The sequence below is a fragment of the Rissa tridactyla genome, chromosome 3 (assembly GCF_028500815.1).
Source record: "Rissa tridactyla isolate bRisTri1 chromosome 3, bRisTri1.patW.cur.20221130, whole genome shotgun sequence".
Lineage (NCBI taxonomy): Eukaryota > Metazoa > Chordata > Aves > Charadriiformes > Laridae > Rissa > Rissa tridactyla.
Genome location: NC_071468.1, coordinates 47486134 through 47508900, shown reverse-complemented (window position 1 = coordinate 47508900; position 22767 = coordinate 47486134). Strand labels below are relative to the sequence as shown.

At 45.2% G+C, this 22767-nt stretch overlaps 1 protein-coding gene across 10 annotated transcripts in view; it reads right to left on the bottom strand.

The window, feature by feature from the left end:
- The window catches only part of TRIM67 (tripartite motif containing 67), a 34688-nt gene extending 16116 nt beyond the window's left edge, over positions 1-18572 (bottom strand). For 6 of the 10 annotated variants that reach the window (XM_054195544.1, XM_054195541.1, XM_054195545.1 and 3 more), the window contains exons 1-7: positions 18400-18572; positions 17850-18318; positions 17606-17795; positions 11438-11533; positions 6936-7058; positions 5495-5605; positions 3129-3282 (exon numbers count right to left, since the gene is read on the bottom strand). In XM_054195544.1, the coding sequence (XP_054051519.1) occupies positions 3129-3282; positions 5495-5605; positions 6936-7058; positions 11438-11533; positions 17606-17795; positions 17850-18318; positions 18400-18550 (1294 nt within the window). In that variant the 5' untranslated portion in view covers positions 18551-18572. Of the gene's footprint in view, positions 1-3122; positions 3283-5494; positions 5606-6935; positions 7059-11437; positions 11534-17605 lie in introns of all 10 variants that reach the window. The other 4 variants (XM_054195546.1, XM_054195549.1, XM_054195539.1 and 1 more) reach the window with 3 other exon arrangements.
- Positions 18573-22767: the final 4195 nt, after the last annotated feature.

Here is a 22767-nt window from a genome sequence, read left to right as displayed (position 1 = left end):
AACAAACCTGGAACACATATTTGCCTGTGTCCATAGCTTGAACTGAGGAAATGTGATGTACACATTCAGCCAGTCATCAAAGAGGACAGGAATTTTGTGCTGAGGCACTCAGAAAAAGTGAAGAAAACATGGTCAGAAGAAAGTGATCCGGAAAAGCTCAAAATGCCAGCAATTACTAGAGCTGTGCGTGTGCCGCAGCAGTTCAGCTAGCCTCGGGAGTGTCGGACTCTTGCCAAAGGGCCATCAGTGAGAGCCTTTGGTCAACATGACTGCTTAAGCATTACTTCTGCACCCACCACATTTCTGCACATTTAATTTGTTACCAAATTGCTTTTTCTTTCTGTAAAAAGAAAAAAAACACCCCCTGACCTTTATTGAGATTAGTTTTAAATATGGGCTTATAGACAGTCCACCAGTAAGGTGCATGAACAAGTCATCAAAGCAAATGTAATGTGATTTGTTCTCATTTTCATTCTTTGTCTAACATAGTGAATCGATGTTTACTTACAAGCATGCTTTCACTCTAAATGACCCTTGCAAGCTCACTGAGGTTGAATGAGGCCAGAGTTTGAAAAAACAAATAGAAATTCAGTCATGCACTAAGCATTGATAACAATAGTACAGACCTTACATTGCAAAGCTTTTGGAGCAAAACAACCTGCCGTTGGAAAAGCTACGCTGGCCTTATTCTCCTAGGTTTCCCCAAACTCCCTTTACAGATCATCTCTGATGTCTTTAATGCCCCTACTTGTGTCAGATCAACCAGTATACTGGCCTAATAACACTCCCCCCAACACCAACATTTGGCGAAGATTGATGACTTCTTGGTGCACTGGGGTAGGTAGGATTGGAAAAAAAGGAGCAGATGTGAAGACACACATAGATTTTTCTCTGTGAAATTGAAGGCTCAGAAATTTACAAGTCCTGATGGCAATAAATAGCAAAACATTGCCCTGCAACTCCAGCTTCTCCTCACAGTCAGCAAAGTGATGTTCCCAGTAAGTCTGGGTGCTCACTGCTGAAATGCTGAGTTGCTTACTCTGTGGTACCTGTATTTCTAGGTGCAAAACCACTGTGCACGAGAAGATAATGCAGAGCTGGTTGAGGTCATGGAGGTAAATTTCAAGAAAAAAATGCCAAAGCGTCAGACTGAGCAGTTCAAATGCAAATAGATTTGCAGTCATAAACTGAAAAACATAAATATACCTCTGTATACCAAACAGTGCTCAATACCTATGAACGTTAGCTTGGGTCAGTGGTTTGTACTGCTTGGGCACACAGAGGTGTGAGGAGGAATAATGCAGTCCCTTATGAAGGAATGGTGGCCAGGATAAATGGCGTTTCCACCTTATTTTGCATGGCACGTATATGGTCACGCCAGTTGTGCTGACCAACCTGATGGGACATGCAGCAGGTACTCCCTGGTCAAGGCCAAGACAGCTCAAGGAATAGCCCTTCCTGAGGTCTAACTGTTAAGACACACCTGGGGAGCAAAGCCCAAGGGTGTTGGTAAGCCCTGCGCAGGTTTGGGCAGAAGCAGTCCTGTCCTCTTCTCTGCTCCTCAGACCACGTCTAGCTCAGCACCAGAGCTTCACTGCGATCATACGGTAAATGAGAGCACCAACAGACCGTGCTATCTTTCATAAAGCTCCAGCGAATCTGGCTCAATTAAAGTCTCTAAGTCTTCAAGCTTAAAGCCAGACAAATGTCCAAAAGCCAAATACCTAAGCTGCTCTCACCTCAAGTGACCCGTGGTTAATTAGCAATCTAAGTGGATAGTTTAACTAAATTTATGTTTGGGAAGGAGAGTGGCAGAAGATTAGTTTTAAATATATTTAACAATAAATATGGCCAACATTAAATATAAACTGATTTAAAAAGACAAGTGCAGACAGTATTTGGAGAAGTTTTATATGTGATACTCTTTCTTGACCCCATTTTCCTGGCTGCTAACATTTCAAAGGAGCAGTTCACAGGTATTTTTTGAGTAACTTTAACACAGCCCGTTTATGCCAAGATGCAAACCATTCTTGGTGAGCAGACTTTGGCCTCTAGCTGTTTATCCATTTTTTCTCCACGTTTATCTGCCAAATTATCCACCCTAATTACTTCATCTTGGGTCTCTCAGGTTCAGAATTAGGCCCAGAGAGGACAGACAAACTGAACAGAAATCTTTATGCTTGCTTGGAGTCAGAAAAAAGCACATCCGGCATCACGACACAATTATCCTTAACTCATTCATTGACTTCTGGCAGCCTCTACCCCGTCACCCACATGGATAATTAAGGCTTGAATCACCACTGAGGGAAGCTAATGGCATCATTCCCAGGGACCACAATGGCCTTCAAATCTAGCCGGTCTATGGATCTATCTAATTCTGATGCAGTTCTCATCCAGCTCTGTACAAACCAAGCTCTTTACAAGCACGTGATGTTAATTTCTTTTTTTGCCAATGGCATCTACTGTTCATCAGCTTCTGCTTTAAAATATTTTTTTAAAAAATTTTTTAATTTAATTTTTTTTTTCCCTGTAGTGTGTTGCTCAGAATCATTCAGATACTTAGAACCAAAGAAGGGTATAGCCATGGAGGTATTTTCCCCTTATGAATCTCTGCCTCATGGTATTTTTTGTTAATCTGGGCACTGTTCACAGCACAGTCCAGATATAAGACAAAGGTGGGGTTTTTTTCCCTACTCAAGCATATACGTGCGTATGTGTGTGAATGTTTATTTACTACTTCAGCTGTTCCTGACAAGATAAGGGTAACTGGTATTTTGAAATAACCGTGTTAAATCTAGGAAGGCTGTAAAATGGCATAAAGTTTCATGCAGCTAATGTCTTTTTAATCTTCAAAGCTGATGGATGGCCCTACTCTGAAGAATTTATCCTTTCAAATCTTTAACTGCACCCGGTGTGTCTGTCTGAGCTTGTTCAGGTCACTGAATGTGAAGTCAGCACATCCTTCTAGGAAATGCCTAGTGATCTGAATTTGCCTGAAAACCTTTTAAAACTATCCAGCAATTTCAAGTCATTCCTCTTTCCTTCCTCCGTGCCCCCATCCCTCCCAGCCCTGTTTCAACACATGCATGAAAAATGGAAAAAAGAAAAACATAAAAGCTCACCCCTACATTTCATCTGAATAAAATCCAGCTGGTGAATCGACTGCAGTAAAGGTTCGCTATCCAGAGTCAAGTCAAACTCAGCAGACACTTTTGGCTCCAAGGCTCCTTTGACCCACTGTTCCTGAGATACCTGAACACGCTTGATTAAAGCATCCGAAATCTGAAAGAGAGTATCAGGCTTGCAATTAAATGGCAGATGCACACATTAAAAGTGACAAAACACCTGTGAGATACAGCAAAAGGGAAGCAGGAATACGACAGCACAACAGCTGAGACGGGATCTGGTCGGTTTGGGGTGAGGTCCATTTATGCTGCATCCTTTCGTGTCGCCTTTTCAAAACAAAGCTCATCTTAGGGCTTAGCAAAATAAAAATCACATTTATAAATCCTGTTCAGATTATGTTACGTATCATGCCTCTGAATGCCACGTACACTTCTGCGCTCTGTTCTCTGATCTGCACAGTCTAGTTTTGCTCTCCTGTTTAAAAAGCAGTTGCACAAAGAGAGGCTTAAATATTAGAAGGTGTCTCCATTCAGCAGAGATGATTCAGTGGATCAAAGCTGAAAGGAATAAAAAAAATCAAATGAGAAGGAAGATGTATATTTCTCACAGTGAGGGTGCTAAGTTGTCAGACAGATTTTCAAAGAATATGATGGATTTTCTATCATTATGTCAAAACTGAATTTCGTTTTTAAAGCTTTGCTCTAGCTCAGCCCACAGACAATTAGGCCAAAAGTCAGACTGAGATGATCCCAACAGACTCTTCTGGAAGTGAAATCCTGGCTCTGTGGAAATCAACGAACTCAACTGTCCTTGAGTTCAGTGAAGCTGCCATTTGGATACCTGGAGTCCCTCCCAGTGAGCTTCCTGTAAGACACAGGGAGCAGAATTTTCTTCTGGATGGGTCAGAGAGAGTTTTTCTATATTGCAGGAGTTCAGATACCTTTCCTCATAACTGTCGCTGGAAGACACTCCTCTCTGAGCCCCTGCCTCAACAGCTCCTAATCAGTCTGTACAGTAAGTGGAGGAGCATCTCATAGCCTTCCTGCAACCTCGGAGTCACTTACTGGGATGGTGAATCCCTTGGCTGGGTTTCAATGTCAAGGCTGCAGGAGCAGTTGCTCTAAGTAATGCGGTGCCTCAGAGTTTGCTGGTTGCCTTGAAAGCATCATTACATAAACCGAGAAAAATTAAAAACGAAAGTATATTTTACTAAAAGGTGACTGCAAAGAATGAAGCCACAAAGGTTACAGGAAAAGTAAGCTGAAATGAAAACGAAGCTTGTATCTAGCTAGCATGTAGATAAGACGTAAAGGTTTCATTTGTCCTGCAGTTTTCAACCGGCAGCCTGCTAAAATCCGTGTAGTCTTGAGATTAATATACACCACACACTCCCAACTCTTGCTTGAGACCAGACGTGACAATAACAATCAATCTGGAGTGCTAATAGGTTTATGTTGGCTAATTCTCATCCTGTTTTTTAGTGACAGACCCCTGACACCCATACAGTTCTGTGTGCTGTGTGCCCTGTTCAGCTGACAGCCATGTGCAGATCATTTTGTTTGATGTGCCTTTCTTCTTAGGCGATTAATAAGGCAACAAAACTAACAGGGCAAAATAAAATAATTAACAAATTAACAGAATTAATTGAGCAAAATAATTAATTGGATAATAAACCTGTTACAGTTTATCTCATCAATAGACACTTTCACTGCTTGGACTTAAGAAACAATATCCTGCAAATCAAGGCAATGTTTGTCTAGGCCACGTTTTGGAAAGAGGGGTTACCTGGATCCTCCAGCTGCAAGACAGGTCTCGTAGCCCTATGAGGTGCAACAACCCCAGTGAAGCAAAGCTACATGCGAGCCCTTAAGTCTGGATTTCCTCACAGGGGAGATGTTGAAAGGACTCTTGGGAAGAGTAAAGCAAAGGGGAGAAGCAAAAAGGGGAGAATTACTACTCTGCTGAGTCATAGACCTTTCCAAATTGATCACAGAGCTCTGTGAGGCCCTGTGCTGGGTTCCTCAGGAGAGAATAAAATAATATTCTGGAGAAAGTTATCGTTAACTGCATAGCACCTCTCTTTCAGCTCAGAAGGAAGGGCTGGCAAGAGGAAAGACATCAGCAGTCTTCCCTAAGTGGTGTGACCACTAACTCCACACCTTGGCCAGAGTGCAGCTGTTCAAAGCCATCCCTTCTCTGGGACGTTCATGCAGTCATCAGGCTCTCTGAGCTTTTTGACAGTACTAACAGGAGTTCAGGTGAACCTGCCTCAGAGGTGAAAGAGGCTAATTAGCAAAGCTGCCCATTTTTAGATTTAACTTTAACGTCTTTTCTTTCCCCGCCCCCAGAACATTGGAGAGAAAAATACCTGTAAAAACCCAGAGGGATCATTTTCTTTGATAACTTCTAGGCAGTACTCCATAAGCCCCGTTGACTGGCGAAGCTTCAGGGTACAATGATTTATCTGGTCCCAAACAACCTGGAAAACAAGCATCAGTACATTTCTGATGACTGCCTCAGCTTACAGTGAATATGTAATCTTATTGTATACGATTATTTCAGAAGAGACAACAAATGGAAGAATGTGTTAAAGCTATGCTTAATTTAGCTGCCATATGGCCATTGCCATATCTCCATCAGCTACACTCGCTTGCTCTGTATTGTAAATACCAATAATTAGCTTGGCAAAATGTTGTACACAGGGAATCTCAATTTTCAGACCAGATTAATTGCTCAAAGATCAGGCTTGCTCATGGCAGAAACAGCACAGAACATATTTCTGCATTTGCAGTATTCACATTTACAATCACACTTTCACTAAAATTTGAGCTTTTAAAGAATCCTTCACTTAAAAGGCAGATATTATAGAGGATAACTGCAGGAGTGTTTTCTTGCAGATTGTACTCTACTGTTCCCTTTGCAATTCACCATTGGTCCTGTTCTGCTTAAGAGGACATTGCTGGGATTAAGAAAGAAAAAAAAAAAGCATCTCATTTTTCCAGATTTTCGACTTGATTCTGCTGCCACATGGCTGTAGATTAGGCCTAACAGTACTGTGTTCGATAGCACAACTCCTGAGGTGCAACACCCTAACAGGAATAAACTACAGAATTAGCCGTGCTGTTAGTAGTATGTTCTAAGTGTTGGTTCTTGTTAAGCACGAGTCTTTTTAAATTGCTGATCTCAGGTAGATTTTATTCATTGTTTGTCATGTTAGATTTTTCACTTCAATTTCTCCTTCTATCTTAGATACTATTAATGTTACTGGCACTATAATACCTCAAAATCACATATGCAGTTCAACATTTCAAGAAATGTGTCTATTTAAACATTTCTTGACTGCCACTTTTTTCAGCCATTTATAGCTTTCTTCTCCCACACCCCTTTACTGCATTTCTTTAATATCTTTTTGAGTAAGCACATGGATTCCTGGGTGTGGCTTGCCTGAATTTCAAAGGTTTGAAGAGACAACAAAATCCCAATATTTTACTTGGGCAGAAGGGCTTTCTTGGATTTGGAAGGTCCCAGAATCCAAACCACACAGGTTTCACTGACAAGCACCTCCAAAGACAGCCCAAAACAGTCAGATAAATGAAGACTGATGTCTGGATTCAATGAACTGCTGAAGTATATGCCTAATTTTAAGTGTATAAGCACAGTTCCACCAAACTGCTGAACTGGAATCTGCTGAAGGACTTTAGGATTTGGTTGTTAGGAATTTTCACGCTGCAAAGGGCTGGGGACTTAACAAAATGCACAGTAACGTGAGGTACGGACAGCCGTGCTCAGCTGATGAGGGTTGTGCTCACCTTCAGCTTGTGCTCACGTTCTTTGGTCACCTTCGTGAGCAGTTTTGCCTTTTGTCGCGTTAACGCATCAACCAAGGCATCACACTGAGCGACAAGACAGGCTTCATAATCCAACCCATTTTCCTAAAAGAAGGCGAGAGTCATACTCATCAAAGAAAGCATATTTTACACCTTAAGCTATTGTTCATTCTTACCTGGTTTTCCATTCAGAAAAGATTTCCTTTCAAGACTTCAGCATCTCTGTTGCCTTTCTGATTTCATTATAGCTGTACCAGTAATAGCTGCGTGCTATAAAACGAAACAGCAAGATGCTGTGCCACAAAATGGTCTTATTTAAAACCCTGATATACTGGCGCTTTACAGACAAAATATGTAGTTCAACATAAAGTAAAATCTAAACCTAATATACACAGGGCATAGATATATGTAAGATAGTTCTGCTCCCCCTCTTTTAATTATCCCACCGTAACAACTTTGAAATCACTGGCTCTACACCATGACAATTAGAAGAGAATTATGGACCAGAAACTAGTCTCCAGGCTTATTAGAAGGAAATTAATCAGGTACAAAGCCCTGAGATTTTGTGCATTGCTTCAAATAGTTTTTAAAAATAGCTAGCACTTTACAGTGGAGGCATGTATTTGATTAGGTTTAAAAAAAAATAAATACATGGCAGGTTTTTATTCACATTGTGGTAGAAGTCTCTGCTAGGCAGAGGTCAGCATCTGAGGTATATGACACTTGTCCCCACTGAGCCTTGCACTGGGCCTGGGTATGATGAACCCCTGTCCTATCAATGGGGAACAAACCCTGCTACCACAGAATCCCACTGCAGTCATAGAAATCTGAGTAGATGGTTCTACAAGGTCCTGAGCTGCCCCTTCTCCTGGGGATGGCCTTCTCTGGCGGTGGAACTGATGCTGTAGCACCCATTCAAAGGGAGGCTCTCCCTCGCTTTCTCTGCTCATGAGACTAGAAGAAGGAGAAAGCATTCAACTTCCTCTTTTCAGGAGATGTTCCGTTGTCCTAGCAGCTTTCCTCCCAAGTATCCAAATTAAAAAAAAAAAGAAAAGCAGCAGCATTAAATGTGAGAAGATGATCAGAAGGCTGCAGCACCTATGCAATGAGGACAGGCTGAGAGAGTTGGGGTTGTTCAGCCTGGAGAAGAGAAGGCTCCAAGGAGACTTTATCGTGGCCTTCCAGTACTTAAAGGGGGCCTACAGGAAAGATGGGGAGGGACTTTATGAAGGAGTGGAGTGATAGGATGAGGGGTAATGGTTTTAAAATGAAAGAGAGGAGATTTAGATCAGATATTAGGATGAAATTCCTTACTGTGAGGGTGGTGAGGCACTGGAAGAGGTTGCCCAGAGAAGCTGTGGCTGCCCCATCCCTGGAAGTGTTCAGGGCCAGGCTGGATGGGGCTTTGAGCAGCCTGGTCTAGTGGGAGGTGTCCCTGCCCGTGGCAGGGGGGGTTGGAACTAGATGATCTTTAAGGTCCCTTCCAACCTAAACCATTCTATGATTCTATGTGCTGAAGGAGAAGAATTTTTGTGGCAAGCCATTGCATCCCTCTAACTCATTACTACCTCTTAGCTCTTCTGGCTATGCTTTTCTCTTCTGTTCATTGCTTTGTCTTCATTCTTTTGAGAGCAAAATTTTCAGCACTGTATTTCCTTCTCCCACTGTGACCCATGCATCCGTTCTCCAGCTGAGGGACGCAGGGTAACTCTTCCCTGAGAGGCCCCTGCCGCAGTCCTAGACCTGCCAGCAAGACGGGTGGGCGGAGAGACACCAGACAGCTCAGTTACTGTTCGCAGGTTTGACTCAGACTCTTCCTGTTTGCATCTCTCCCTCCTCGGCTTATATCACACCCGACTCCCCCTTTAAGCCTATTTCCATCCAGCTACTCTTGAAGCGCTAGTTTGTGTACAGAGCCCGGATCAGGCGATGGCTGTACCGCATCGTTTCTCGCTTCATTCTCTGTTCACGCATCACATGGGGTGTTTGGCGATATGCCTCTTTCAGTGTGAGAAAGGATGAAATTGTTACAGCAGATGGGAAAATGTGAAAATCAGATAATGACAGCAACAAGGAGGAGCAAGGAAGCAACGGGGGCAATGAGGAACAGGCAGTTCCTGAAAAGAAGAGACCAAGAGATTTAGAAGTGACCCCTGAAAGGAGAAGGGAAGGAAAAAAAGAGGGGGGGAAATGAGATCTGCAAGAAAAGCAGATTATGAATTTGCAGAGTGCTCCAGGAAAGATAAAAGCACAGCTCCTGGTAGCTCTGGCAAGCTCAGAGGGGACAGAAAGAGTGCAGATGGCTGTCTGGTCTGCTGTGCATTGAAACAGGATAATAAAATGTACATATTGCTCCCTCCTTTGTGTAAACATACATTTTAAAGACATTTTTGCCGAGGGGTAAATGTCTGTATGTGTGTGTGGCAGCCATCATAAGACTTCTACTAGAAATAACCTGCTCTGAGATGCATGGTTTTGGCTATAAATCTATGCACAAAGGCTACATCTATTCCGCCCCAAATAACAGTCCAAGAACTGTTTCTTTGGTCTGGATGCCAAAAGGCACACATCAGCCCATGATCGATCTGAGCCCTTTCCCCTCAAATAGCACAGCTGTACTGAATCTGCCTACAGGAGTATTCCCTGGTATGTGCTACCATCAAATGCTGCTTGAGCATCACCTGGGAAGACTGCAATTTGTCACGGAGGAAAAAACCATGCCAGGGAGCTCGTTAAGGGTTAAAGGGTGTGGGTGATGGTCTCAGAGCTGCGCCCTGGCCTTGTTTTACTTAGGAATACATGTGCAGCTCATTAGTCGTGCTGTTTTGGTTCTCTGAAATTTGGTGTCCTCACTCAGAGTCATGCTGGAGACTGGCTCAACACGTGAGGGTCAGGTTCAGCTTTGTGCCCGGACATGCCTAAGTGTTGGAGGGTGATTGCTGGATCCAGTTTCCTCTTCTGAGTTCTCCTCTAGCATTTTAAGCAATGAGCAGCATCGAAGAAATGGTTTGGTCTTTTTGATCTAATTGTTGCAGCTCCCTTATGCAGAGCAATTTGGCAGTGATTTTATTGAAACACATTAAAGGATTTTACAGCATAGCCATAATAGGCCACCTTTAGGTTTCAGGAGGGAAAAATACATTTTTAATGGAGCTAGGTGACTCAAGAAAAGATTGGTGATAGACTACAGTTTTGGATGAGTTATTCCATCCTAAAGTAGCTTTTCACACCTACAGGAAGAACTGCTCTCTAGAGGTGCCTGTCCTTCTCCTTGGACAATGAAAGAAGCCCAAATGACTAGGCTGGACGAGTTACGTAACTTTTAAATAGGTAAAGTCAGCCGAGAGAAACCTCACGCTGTGTCTAAAACATGGCATGTGACAGGTGCCAGTCAGTGGCTCTGCACTGTTTTTTTCCAGTTACATGTGCTTTTTTTTACCACTTTCCCAGTCTTGTTTTGTTCCCTTCCCCACGTGGCCGCAGGAGACTGTGAGGGTGGGTAGCTATGCTGCCCCGTGGCAACCTGAGAGCCTGGGCAGCACTTGGGGTACAAATTCATCATCTGGAGTGCTAAGTGGAATTTTCAGTGATTACATTCTAAACCCAATACAGGTTTTTGAACTCCTGCTATGGCTTTCGGTTAGTAACAGGAACAGGACTTGTTTGTGGATGGAAGGTGAGCAAGCAGCAGAGCGGATGTATCGTAAAGCAGATGATGTATATCCTACAGAAAATGCACTGCCGCAAAGCACCGATAACAAGTGTCCCCTCCCGGGCACTGTGCAGCTCAAACTATGGCAGCACATTTCCAGCCACACTCTGCAGGGTGAGAAGGACCTTGAGGATCATCTGACCTCCAGCACCGATGAGTCTAAATTTAGTTGAAAACGGGTCTTGTTACGTTTTGGGTTTGTGCCCTCAATTACTGCACTCACCATGAGCCCTTTTCTGACTATTAAAGCTGGGCAATTACAGGCATGAAAATATCTTCTGCTTCAATAAACCACATTGATTTAGCAGCATTGCTTTCTTCTTTTTTTGACTTCCTACAAATACTCTAATAAACAGGTTGACTGCATCTATTCCAGAAACGAGCGCATTTTTAGAAAATGTAAGATGAAAAACAAGTAGTAGATTTTGAACGTGTTAAAATAAGAACTTATCCTACATGCCCAGTTGAAGCAATTGTAGTCAGGAAGGAGCCCAGAAGCATGACCGATGGATTCAATCAAATACTAATCAACACAGCTCAGATGTCCAGTACTGAATATCAGCTTCTTGCAATAAACAGCAAACAATCTAGAGGCTAAGAGGGGCTTGCAGGCATCATTTGATGAATAATTTTGCCTAGCAAATCCATTCAAGAAAGGTTAGACGATTCCAGGAAAGACAAGAATAGCACAGGAAACAAAGTCATCAAATAAATTATTCACACAGTTCTATTGATTACTGTATTATCAAAACAGCTAATGCTCTACAGTTACCTGGATCTGCTGCAATAGATTTTTCAGCTGAACCAAAAATTCTTTAGCTTCCTTTGCTTTATCTGAAACACCATTTAAAGCCTGAGACAGCTGTGCCTGCAAGGGAAAAAAAGGAGGAAAAAAGAAAAGGAAAAATTAGAGATAAAATGCAAATGTGTTTCTTATTAATCCTTAGTTTTGACGATTAATAGTGTGCTAAAAGGCTTACTTGCTGTCGCATGTATTCTTACGCGCACATAGTGTTTGTGCTAGAAAAGAGTAGTTAAGATTTTAATTGTAATAAGATTTAATAAAGGTGAAATATGAATGTGGGGGCAGTCAAGTATTGTGTCTGCACATTCCACTTTATTGGTAAGTCAAAATACCTTTTTACAAGACAGCTACCCACATATATAAGGAGATAATAGTCTTACACTTACACAGTAGCATCTGTCATGCTGAAAAATCCCCAAATGCTTTCCAAACTGGCACTTTTATTTTTAATCAAAGCCCAAATTCTTTATAAATGTGGTAGATCCTACCAAGCCTGAGATACACTAGGACTTCAAAAACAACTCTGCATTTTCAGACTTCAAAGTAACGTCCCTTTGGGCCTCCAGTTTCCCATGCTCTAGCCCAACAAAAGGGTGAATATTTCTGGAAAAGCTGGAAAAAACTCTCCCTCTAACTTTTGACTGGTGAGACATATGGAATACGTCTTTTGTAAGTCCACACTGAAGACCTAACCTCTCCTTTCCTCAGCTGGCACTTGAGACCTCTAAACCAAAGCTGAGGCTTCTTGATGGACTTCCAGGACAGGAAGGAAATGGTGGTTCTACACCTGGCAGACCCACCACTGCCATGGTCTGACCAGAGCAGCCCTGGCACATTCCCTGGAAGCCTGTCTGGGATTACAGAAACTGTATTGCTCTGCTTGTCGCCCCATAGCAAGCCTGGATCCAGCACTACTTTTCCATGCAGACATAATGCAGCGTGACCAGATAGGTCCCATCATGAATCTCCTGCAGGTTAGACGCTCTCTTCGTAGGTCTACCCCTCAGGCGGACTTGGCAACTACCAGATTGCCAATGCCCAGTTAATTATCCTCACCAAACGGATTCAACAACTGACATCAGGAAACGGAAGATGAAGTACCTTTGCTAACATCAGGCTTTCAGAAGGTTGCTGTCTCTTGTTTCCTTAGGACTAGAGCGTGCCTTGAGACAGTGCCTTGGTATGTAGGAAGGTACAAAGGTTATGAGCCTCTAATAGGAGACCTAATCAAAATTCAGTAAATCACCACTCATTCTCTGCTTCCCTCTTGCTCCTGGAGGGAAGTAAATGACTCCATTCCTGAAAAGGGCACAGCTCACTTCTTCAGGCTACCAAAGTTTTGAGCTTACCTCCCACCTGAGTGTCTCCTACTCATCCTCCCCTTGCGCTCGCTCATTCACGCGGGACAGCAAAAAGCAGACCCTGGCAGCTCCTTCTGGGCACTTCCCAGCCCATCTCCGAGGCAGGCAGAGGCACTGCCTGACCCCGCACAGCTCTGCGGGAAGCGGGTACAAACCCTGACAGGGAGCTGGGACTGAGTTATAGAGAAAGAAGCCATCCTAGTTTTTTTTTCCTCATATTCACACTAACTTTTTCCTTTTAGCCCAGTTGTAGGCGTTACGTTAGTGCTAAATTTGAAAATAAAATATGCTTTACTACAAGTCATTTGTAACAAATGTAATGGGAAGGCACATTACTGTGTATGTTTCTCAATAGTTGAAAATTTAGTATTCTCTTATGCAAACTCCTGTCTCTGCACAAAAATCTAAAGCAATGATGTTTAATATGAACACTACTTAAGGTCACAGAAGAAAATGCCAGGTCCTTGAAAGGGTCCCTATTTTCCGCCAGATCAGACAATCAGGACTTCACATCAGCTCTCCATGGGCTGATCATGGTTGCCAGATTTTAAAGCCCACCCTTTTTGATCGCACTTTCTGCTCCATCCACAACGCACATCTGAGCCTTTGGTTTGTCAAACTGATGCAGGATGAGGTGGAAGCGGCGTATGACCAAGTGGCTGGGGAGGAAGCAAGAAAGAAATAGGTTGCAAAAGTGTGGTATGCTCTGCCATTGACTGTCCCAACCATATTGTGCCAGGGAGGCAAGGGCTCCTTTCTTTCGAATCAAAACCAATGGCTGGTCCCGGCAAAAGTAAGACTTCCACTTTTCCAACATCTGCCCTAGCTCTCAAATCATCTCAAAGTGCATTTCACCATATAAGAAGAGCCGAAAGCTATATGTGGGCATCACAACAGCCATAGAAAACTGTATCACCTCAGGCAAATTGTAATCAGCGTATGCACCGATGGCAATTAGCACAGTCACGCCCGGCTCCCATCGCAAAGAGCTGCAACAGAGTCTCAGCTTCATTGTTCAAAGGGCTCGTAAGCAAATTGCTGTGTTCATTAAAACCTGTGACTGCATTAACGTGACTGCAGCGTGAAGCTGAGGAGAAGACCAGATCTCCATTTGTGAAACCCACTTAGAGATAATAGCCTTGTTTTTCCAACCATTTGTAAAAGATACCTTACAAAGCAGTGGAATTTAGTCATCCACTTCCCATTAAAATCAAATGGAGCTACATGACTAAGCCCTCAGTAAACCAACCAAGCCATAAAAAATGCCGTGTACACTCAGAGCAATCTTTCGTGCTGCAGGAATATTTACTGGAAGCCAAACTGAAATGTTACAAGCTCCATTGACTGTGACAATTAATAACTCCTGACAAACAGTATTCTACCTGGTCTTATCTTTAATACCTGGTCTTGCAACCAGTAATGTGGGTGCTGGAGATGGATACCAAGTTTCTACTTCTATCAAACACAGGAACAGAGAGATAACAAGGGTGAGTAATTAAACACAGATGGGCATGGAAGACCGGTGCTTCCTTTGATTTTAGAAAATGAACCAGATAATGCCCATGTCCTTTTTCAGCCGAACAGTTCATGCTCGTTTAACACATTTTCCCTCCATCTCTCTTTAGCAGCAGATTAACTGTTGATTAGATAAGCTTGCCCTGGCACTGAATTCTGAAGCAGCCCACCCATTTTTGAGAACACAACTCTTTAGGCCAGTGAATAAAAGCAGGCATTTGGACTCCAACACTTGCCTTCAACCACCTGCTGGCCTGCCTTTCACAGCTGTGGCTTTTTTTCAGCATTTTGGTGTATATATATGTATATACATATATTTATGTATATAACCATTTAGGATGGGCAGACGTGAAATGTGTCCAGAATCATTCCTTGTATTGGTAGGTCAAAAGGCTTGCCAACTTAAATCTGACAACTATGTCGCTGGTTTTGCTACGAAAACATAAAAGGGCGGAACTTTGGCAGAAGACTTACATGGTTTCACTTCATAACCTTAAACTGCTGGTCCAGGTGCACTTTTCATGCAAACGGATATAATAAAGTCCAGCTAAGTCAGTGGTTTTTCACAGATTTATGTGATTGGAGGCCTGTTTTCATACCATTTTTAATTTCTCTGTAGGAGAAGTTACATACAGTAGGGTAATGGGGAACCTGCACCATTAACAGGGGCCAACCAATCTCACACAGCTTTCATGCCAGCAGGCTAAATACACATTTCATTGCATGGTCTGCAGGACTGTACGGACAAGGTTATACACTCTGTGATTTGCCACTAGATCACTATATATAGATCACTGCAGACAAAGAAGAAATCAGTTTGAGCAAAAGGCTAATACAGAAGCGAAATGGAAATGGATCCTGAAGCTGAAGGTGGGCAGGGCATCTGGAAAAGCAGTTGTACAGTCAGTAGAAAAAATGTTTGAAGTTTGCTGTTGTGGGATGAAACTGTGTCCTGAGAGGTGGGGAAATGGCTCTGGCAGCCCTTCTTAGGTGAAGAATACCAGCCACTGTCCTCAGAAGGAGATAAGCAGGTACTTCTCAGCTGACGGTGAACAACCGTCAATCTGTCAAATTTACTGGGCTAAGGAAGCTTACGGACAGTGCCTTTACCAGCCATGCCTGGAGCATCTGGAGAGAACACATAAAACTTGAATTACGTTTGGCATTCCACTCAATGTAAGTAATTTATGGTTTGGACAAAGTAACTACAGGTAATAAACTTGTAGAAATTGCTGTATCTGAGAACTATTTCTAAGCAGAAGTCTCTAATTCCAAAACAATTTATCCGAATGAACGGGAGCTGATGATTTAGGCTGTCTGGCTGTATGGTTCCATTATATTTATTTTCTGCCAGGCACATTGTTCTGGGAAAAATAATATTCACAAGAGCACAATTTTAGAGTCCCCAAATTAGTTAATTTTGAATATTTTTTTCTATATAATTTTCACATTGATTGAGTCTGTAAATCAAGAGAAAATTCACATTCTGTGATACCTTAGTCCCAGAAAAAAATGCAGTAAAAATACAAACCACCAGGGTATTGTTCATTCTTTTGACAATATTTGACAGGAGGAAAGTCAGAAAATGACTGACTATGATTACACCGGAGTTTATCACATTGTTCAAAAAGGCATCAAATAGTTTTAACTCAAGGTAGACCATAATACAGCACAAGCTGGTCTCTCACACTCTCCAAAACATCAGCCACATTTGAACAGTGAACTCAGTACCTGCTCACTGAAATAATTATTTTCAGGTGGATTCTGCCATTGGCATAAGCAGCAATAGCTGTGAATTTGTCATCTGCTCCTTCTGGGCCAACAGAACTTCTCTGCACAAATACCCGCCGTGTTAGGGAGGAGATGGCTGAGCCCTTGGCAGAGCATTTAAACTGAAACACGTACTGGAAAAGTATATCTTTGTCAGATGGACAAACTGTGCAGATCACCCCAAAAAGCATCTTTTTTGAATCTTAAAATCAAAAGTCAATTTTTTGCCATGCCAAATGTTTGAGCCTAGCTTGTGCTCAGCCACTCCACGGCTGAGGGATGATGAGACCAGTCTTGATTTTGTCCTCTCCTGCGGCATCTGAAAGGGTCTGTCTGTGCTTCCTTTACTGGTAACTGCAGCAGAGAGGGAGAAGAAGGGAATGTTGCGGCCAGCAGAGCTGACCAAGTGCTCTTTGCACAGCTGTGGGAAAAGTACTTTCCCTCCAGTACAGCGGGAAGTTCCAAAGGAGTGCTCTCAACACTCAGGTATTGAAGTCCCCGCTGTACATTCATATGTATTAACTAATCATTTTTCCAAGGTCCACTGGTCTTAGCGAGAAAGAGGTAACTTCACACACTCTTTCAGCTTCTAAGATCATGTCTTGCTCTTTATTCAAGGGTTGTGAAGTCTTATTTTTAACAAGGAGAGAGTGGCCCAGTGACCCAGCAGCTCTACTAGACCTCGGCAAACCTCCTGTGTGGCAAAGCGGCTGGCTCTGATGTCTCCCCAGAGAGTTCCAGGGAGGCCTAAGGAGCATTGCTCATGGGGAAGCATGAATCAGACCATGACATCAGGTGAATCAGAAAAAACTGTACTTGTCCCCAGACCCCATCCATCCTACGATTCTTTACTCATCTTTTTGTCGTGAAGGTCCCTCCAGCCATTCCTCCTGGCCTCTTTCGGAACTGAATGGGATGGGAGACCATTCTGAGGCCCAGGAGACAACATGATGTCCCATGATCCTCCTTATCATGCTTTCCTATCTAAAAGATTCGGGTGACTCTGCACCACTCTCCCTCATTGACATGTGGTCAGAAATGGTTGTGTCAGCTTGCACTGAGTCTCGGGTGAAAGGGATGTGGTGAAAGGAAGGAATAACCATCCCATCTCCTCACTGGCAGCTGCTGCTACCTGTGAGAGGATGGGATAGCCAATGACCCTGTGGAAGGCAAGCAAGTTAGTGAGACGGATTTGCTAATCCCAGGTGTCTGCCTCAGGGCCTGGCTGATTCTGAGATTTGCTGGCTAAGGAGAGGCCAATATGCGAGGGAGTCCGTGGGTTCTCCAACCCTGTGCAGAGGCTGCGGGGTCACTGAGCAGTCAGCAAGGACAGGAGACCTAAGAGGACACCATCCCAAAAGAAAAAGAAGTCTGGGTGGATGATGGATATGAAGCAGCCTCATGTGCTGCAAACTCCAACTCGATGCCAGGGCACTGGGACCAACAAGTCCCAGTGCCGAGCACTTCCCAGCCGGCCGAGGGGACTCACCTTGTGCTGCTTCCACATGGCGCCCAGCGCCTTCACGTCGTGCTTGCCGTGCTTGCCTTCCTCCAGGCACTGGTAGCAGACGGGGCTGCGGCAGCTCACGCAGTACATGCTGTAGTTCTCCAGGTCGTGCTCGGCGCAGGTCGGCAGCTTGCGGCCGCCGCCCGCCCCCTTCCCGCCGCCGCCGCTGCCGCTGCCGCCGCCGCCGTCGCCGCCGCCGCCGCCGGGGGCGCCCGGCTGTCCGGGCGGCGGGGCCAGGCGGTGCTTGGCGAAGGGCCCGCGGGCCGGGTGGCAGCGGAGCTGGCAAGCGGCGCAGTATAGCACCTCGCACTGCTCGCACAGCACGGCGGCCGGCTCGGGCGGGTTGCGGTCGCAGAGCTGGCACTTGGCGGCGGCGGCGGCGGCGGCGCGGCCCTGCTGGTAGCGCTGGACGATGGCCTCCAGCAGCCGGTTGCGCTGGAAGCCGCGGAGGCCGCGCTGGTCCAGGGAGGCGCTCCGGTGGCACTGCGGGCAGGTGAGGGAGGAGCTGGCGGGGCCGGCGCCCCGCGGAGCCGCCGCCGCCGCCGCTCCCGGGGGTGCCGGCACCAGCGGCAGCACCCGCACGCCGTTGGGGGACTTGAGGCTGGGGGTGTAGGAGCCGTAGCCGCTGTCGGTCTCGCTGTGCAGGCTCAGCTTGTCCGCATGGTCCCCGCCGCCGCCGCCGCCGCCCGCCGCGCACTCCGAGTCCAGGCAGGCGGAAGAGCCCGCGGCCGCTCCCGGCCCCGGCGCGGCGGCGGCAGTCGGTGCGGGGCCCCGCGGGTGGAGCAGGGGCGGCAGGTGCTGCTCGGTCTCCGGGGTCTGCACGGCGATGGTGCGGGCGCAGGGCAGGCAGACATTGTGCGAGCAGGGCAGGATGATGGGCTCCCGGAAGAGCGAGCCGCACACCGGGCACTTCAGCTCCTCTTCCATGGCCGCGGCTCGGCTTTTGTGTGCGGGGCTCAGGCGGGCGGCGCGGGGCGGCCGCCGGCTGTCCCCATCCCCCCCGGCCCCCTTCGCCGCCTACCTCCCCTCCGGGCGGCGGGGCGAGGCCCGGCGGGCACCGGCACCCGGTTCAGCACCCAGCCGGGGAAGGACAGCTCCGGGCGGCAGGGCCGGGCCGGGGCCGGCGGCGGTGTCGGAGGATCCGGTCGGCGGCGGGCGGCTGCCCCGGTGCGGGGGAAAGGCTCCCTCCCGCCGGCCGTGGCGCGGGCACGGAGCGCGGTGGGGCTCGTTTTAAGGTTGGTGGCATAAGAGTAATAATATATGGGGAAGGGAGGCGGGGGGAGGAGGGAGGGCAGGAGTAGGAAGGGGCGGGAGGAGCACTTTCCAGCAAATAAGTGGTCGCTCTCTCCACGGCTGGGGACGGCGAGAACATTTTTTTTTAAAGGATCTCTACACGGCGATGTCTTTATATGTTTAAATAAAGCCATTGTTTGGGTAGCGGACTGAAGGCAGGCGGGGTTTCGTTATCCCTGGTAGCCCTTGCTCCCCTCCCCAAAGAAAGGAGAGAGGAGGACGCTTGCCAACAAACTAAGAGTGTCCTTCTCCTTCGTGCAGATCTCGCCGTGCTGGGGCACAACCGAGGTGCACAAAATGTCAGGCGCTGTCAGAGGGAAGAATGAGAAAGGGGTTAAGAGAGAAGCGCGAACCCCAGCTACGAATGCTGTGGCTGGGAGGGAAGAGTGTAGCGAGCAGGGGGACGTGCCGCATCGCCCGAGCTCCTACCCTGTAACCCCAACAGAAATTCGCTGCGAAGATAAATCAGGGATGACAGCTAAGAGTTTATGAACTGAAAATAACCATCCTTAGAAGAAAGAAACCAGCAGTGGGAAATCCCCCATCTGTTTTGTTTACGCTGCACATGCTTAGCGTGGATGTAGCAGTGTTTTATTTTCATAACGAAGAGATTATACATAAGAGTGATTTCACTGCTTTTTTTTTTTCCTCTACTATTATTCATCTGTCTTGCTTAAAAGACACTTCTGCATTAACTTCAGTTTCATAAGCACATTCTAATTTTTTGTTTGTTTTAAAATGCGAGCTGGTTGTTTCAGAGCAGCTATGTAAAAAATGCAGAACTAACTGGTGTCAAGTGAAAAAAAGAAAAGAGAGAACATAGTAAATGCATCCCCTCTCATCATAATGTTTCTTAGGACACGGTGAGCATTTTGTGACACTGTGTAGGAAAGGATTTTCTAGTTTCAGCTATTGCTTTTTACAGGTTATTAAAACTGTTGATGAGTAGAAAAGGAGGAGTGGGGACAGAGAGCAGGAATATATTAAAGGTTCCATTTTTTTCAGGCTTTTCTCTGCCGTTTTCCTTCTTGTGTCTTGCCTAGCCATTCTCATGTCAAGCTGAGGGGGAAGAAAGCCCCCAGGGGTTTAAAGCTTTGGAGTTCCCCAGTTCAAGGTGGAATCACGGAATCACGGAATCACAGAATCTTCAGAGTTGGAAGGGACCTCTAGAGATCATCTAGTCCAACTCCCCTGCTAGAGCAGGGTTGCCTAAAGCACATCCCTCAGGGCTGCATCCAGGCGGGTCTTGAAAATCTCCAGAGAAGGGGACTCCACAACCTCCTTGGGCAGCCTGTTCCAGTGCTCTGTCACCCTCACCGTAAAGAAGTTTTTCCGTGTATTTGAACGGAACTTCCTATGTTCTAGGAATGGGGCAGGTTTGTCCTCTGACACATAAAAGAAACAGCTCTGACCCACGTAAACCTGCCTGTCTTCTGGCTAGGTGTCTTTTTTCTTTCACGTGACCTCTGTGCTGAGTTTGGGAGTTTATAGACCGACTGTGTGTTTGGGGTACCTCCAGCCAGAGACCTCAGCAGTGCAGGGAATGTTCTGAAACACCACTGATTTCACAGCTACCTTATGCTACTATATCGCAAGAAAAAGCTGTGGGTGAAATGCAGTTATCTTCATAGTCTCTGTTCTCTGCTCTACCATCTGTCAGCAGCAGGAGTGGATGTATGCTAAGGATTTCTTGTAGATCTATAGGTGAATCCAAGGACCAAATTTCAAGTCTACATTGGAAACCATAATTCTAAAGGTAATTAGGAAGGCACAATAGCCTTTTTTCCTGGACTTCTGCTTGCTTTCTTGACCTGTGCTTTGTGTAAGGTCACGGTGTTCATAATGTGTGTAATGGTAGTATTGGGTCTGAGACATCTAAGCCAAACTGGACATACCAGACAAGAAGTGGTAGAAATGAAAAGGTTTGAACATCAAACCTGACCAGCTCCCCTTTATAGTTGCTTTTTAGCTGGGGCTTACAACTTCCACAGTTCTAATACAGTGAATTTCATGTTTCCATTTTGACCATTACTCTAGAGTTTATGTGAAATCCTAGGATTATTTGTGCTCGACTCCAGAGGGAAATGGCAAGAAAGAAACCACCTCAGAAGTACAACCACTCTCTTTCAAACTGAACTTTTCTTCTCCTCTCCACAAACCTGATCTGGCCTCAGAGCATATTTCCATAACAGACGACATTTGAAATGGAGATAAAAAAGTGATCTGGTCTTCTGTGTACTGTGGTGTGACTTGTACTTCATTCCACCTACTTTAAAAGTTTGTACTTTTAGAAGCTATGGCTTTGAGAGAAGGGAGAGCTGCATGGGCTGTTTCACCCTTTTACCTATCCTACTGATCCCAGAACACCTCTTGTTTCCAAGGAATTGCAGAGTTTGAATGCAGAAACCTTCATCCCCCATGGCAGCAGAGACTGCTGATGGAACTAGCATCTACGGTAACGATACTCAATGCTCTGGTGGGTTTAGGTTGCAGAGCACAGATTTTCCTCCTTATGACAAATATTTATGTATATAACTGTAAGTGTGCTACTGATGATGGAGTCAAAACACCGCTGTCATCCTTACTGCTCCAGAAGCCATAACAGAAACTGATCTAAGCATTGAAAAATGCCACTGAGCTCAAGCAATCCCTATAAACCCCCCCCACTGATTTTGGACACCCTTATTCTTGCCAAGGAACAGATCACACCAAATCAATCCCACTGATTTTAATGGAGCCGTTCATAAAGCACTGTTCGGTCTGAGCCTGATAGAATCGGGCCTTTACTAGGTTTTGTAATCAAGCCATTTTTATAACGGAGATGATCCCTATGATTTTTCCTCTTTTTATGTTCAAATGAGTCTTTAATCTGTGAGAGCTGTATGGTATATGGATAACCTAGAAACCCTATCCTCGCAGTCCTGGCTTTGATCTTTATTTTAGTACTTCAGTATCACTAGTATCATCCCCTTAAACTATTTACCCTCCGTAAGAACTTATTAGCATCTTTTATATCCCCCCGACAGGAAAAAAGCTAATGAAGTTTATTTATAAATTTACATTAAAAAAAAAGATAAGGCAGGTTGCAGTACAACCCCTCAGTAAGGCGAGAGATTTGATTCATCTTTTTACCGCTCTTACCTCTCTTGTTTTACTGCTTATGCCTTCTCCTTCTGTTTGTTTTTCCTTTTTTTGGTTGTTTTCCCATTCCTTTCTTGCACCCTTTTATATTTTATATTGCCCTTGCACATTAACCCTTTCCAATTAGTTTTCCCTGTATTTTTTCTCTTTTTTTTTCCTTCAGTAACTGTCCACCAAGATCACTTCTTCTTCAGTTTTCTTGTTTAACCACTGCTGTTTCCCCATGTGGGAACTTTCTGATTCCAGTATTCCAGCATTGCTTCTGCTAATGGGCATTGCTCCAAGCACACATCCTGTGGTTTGAAGGGTAACGGAGACAAAAGGGATCTTATCTCCACAGGTGCTTATTCCATTGCAAAAAGGACAGAGAGGGAGTTCGCAAGAGCAGAGAAGACACCTACCGCCAGCAGCTTGTGTGGCAGTGTAAGGTGAAGAGTCTCGCTGCCTCGTTATAAATGCACGGTGTTCAATTATAGAATCATAGAATCATGGAATGGTTTCGGTTGGAAGGGACCTAAAAGACCATCTAGTTCCAACCCCCCTGCCATGGGCAGGGACACCTCCCACTAGACCAGGCTGCTCAAAGCCCCATCCAGCCTGGCCTTGAACACTTCCAGGGATGAGGCAGCCACAACTTCTCTGGGCAACCTGTTCCAGTGCCTCACCACCCTCACAGTGAAAAATGTCTTCCTAATGTCTAATCTAAATCT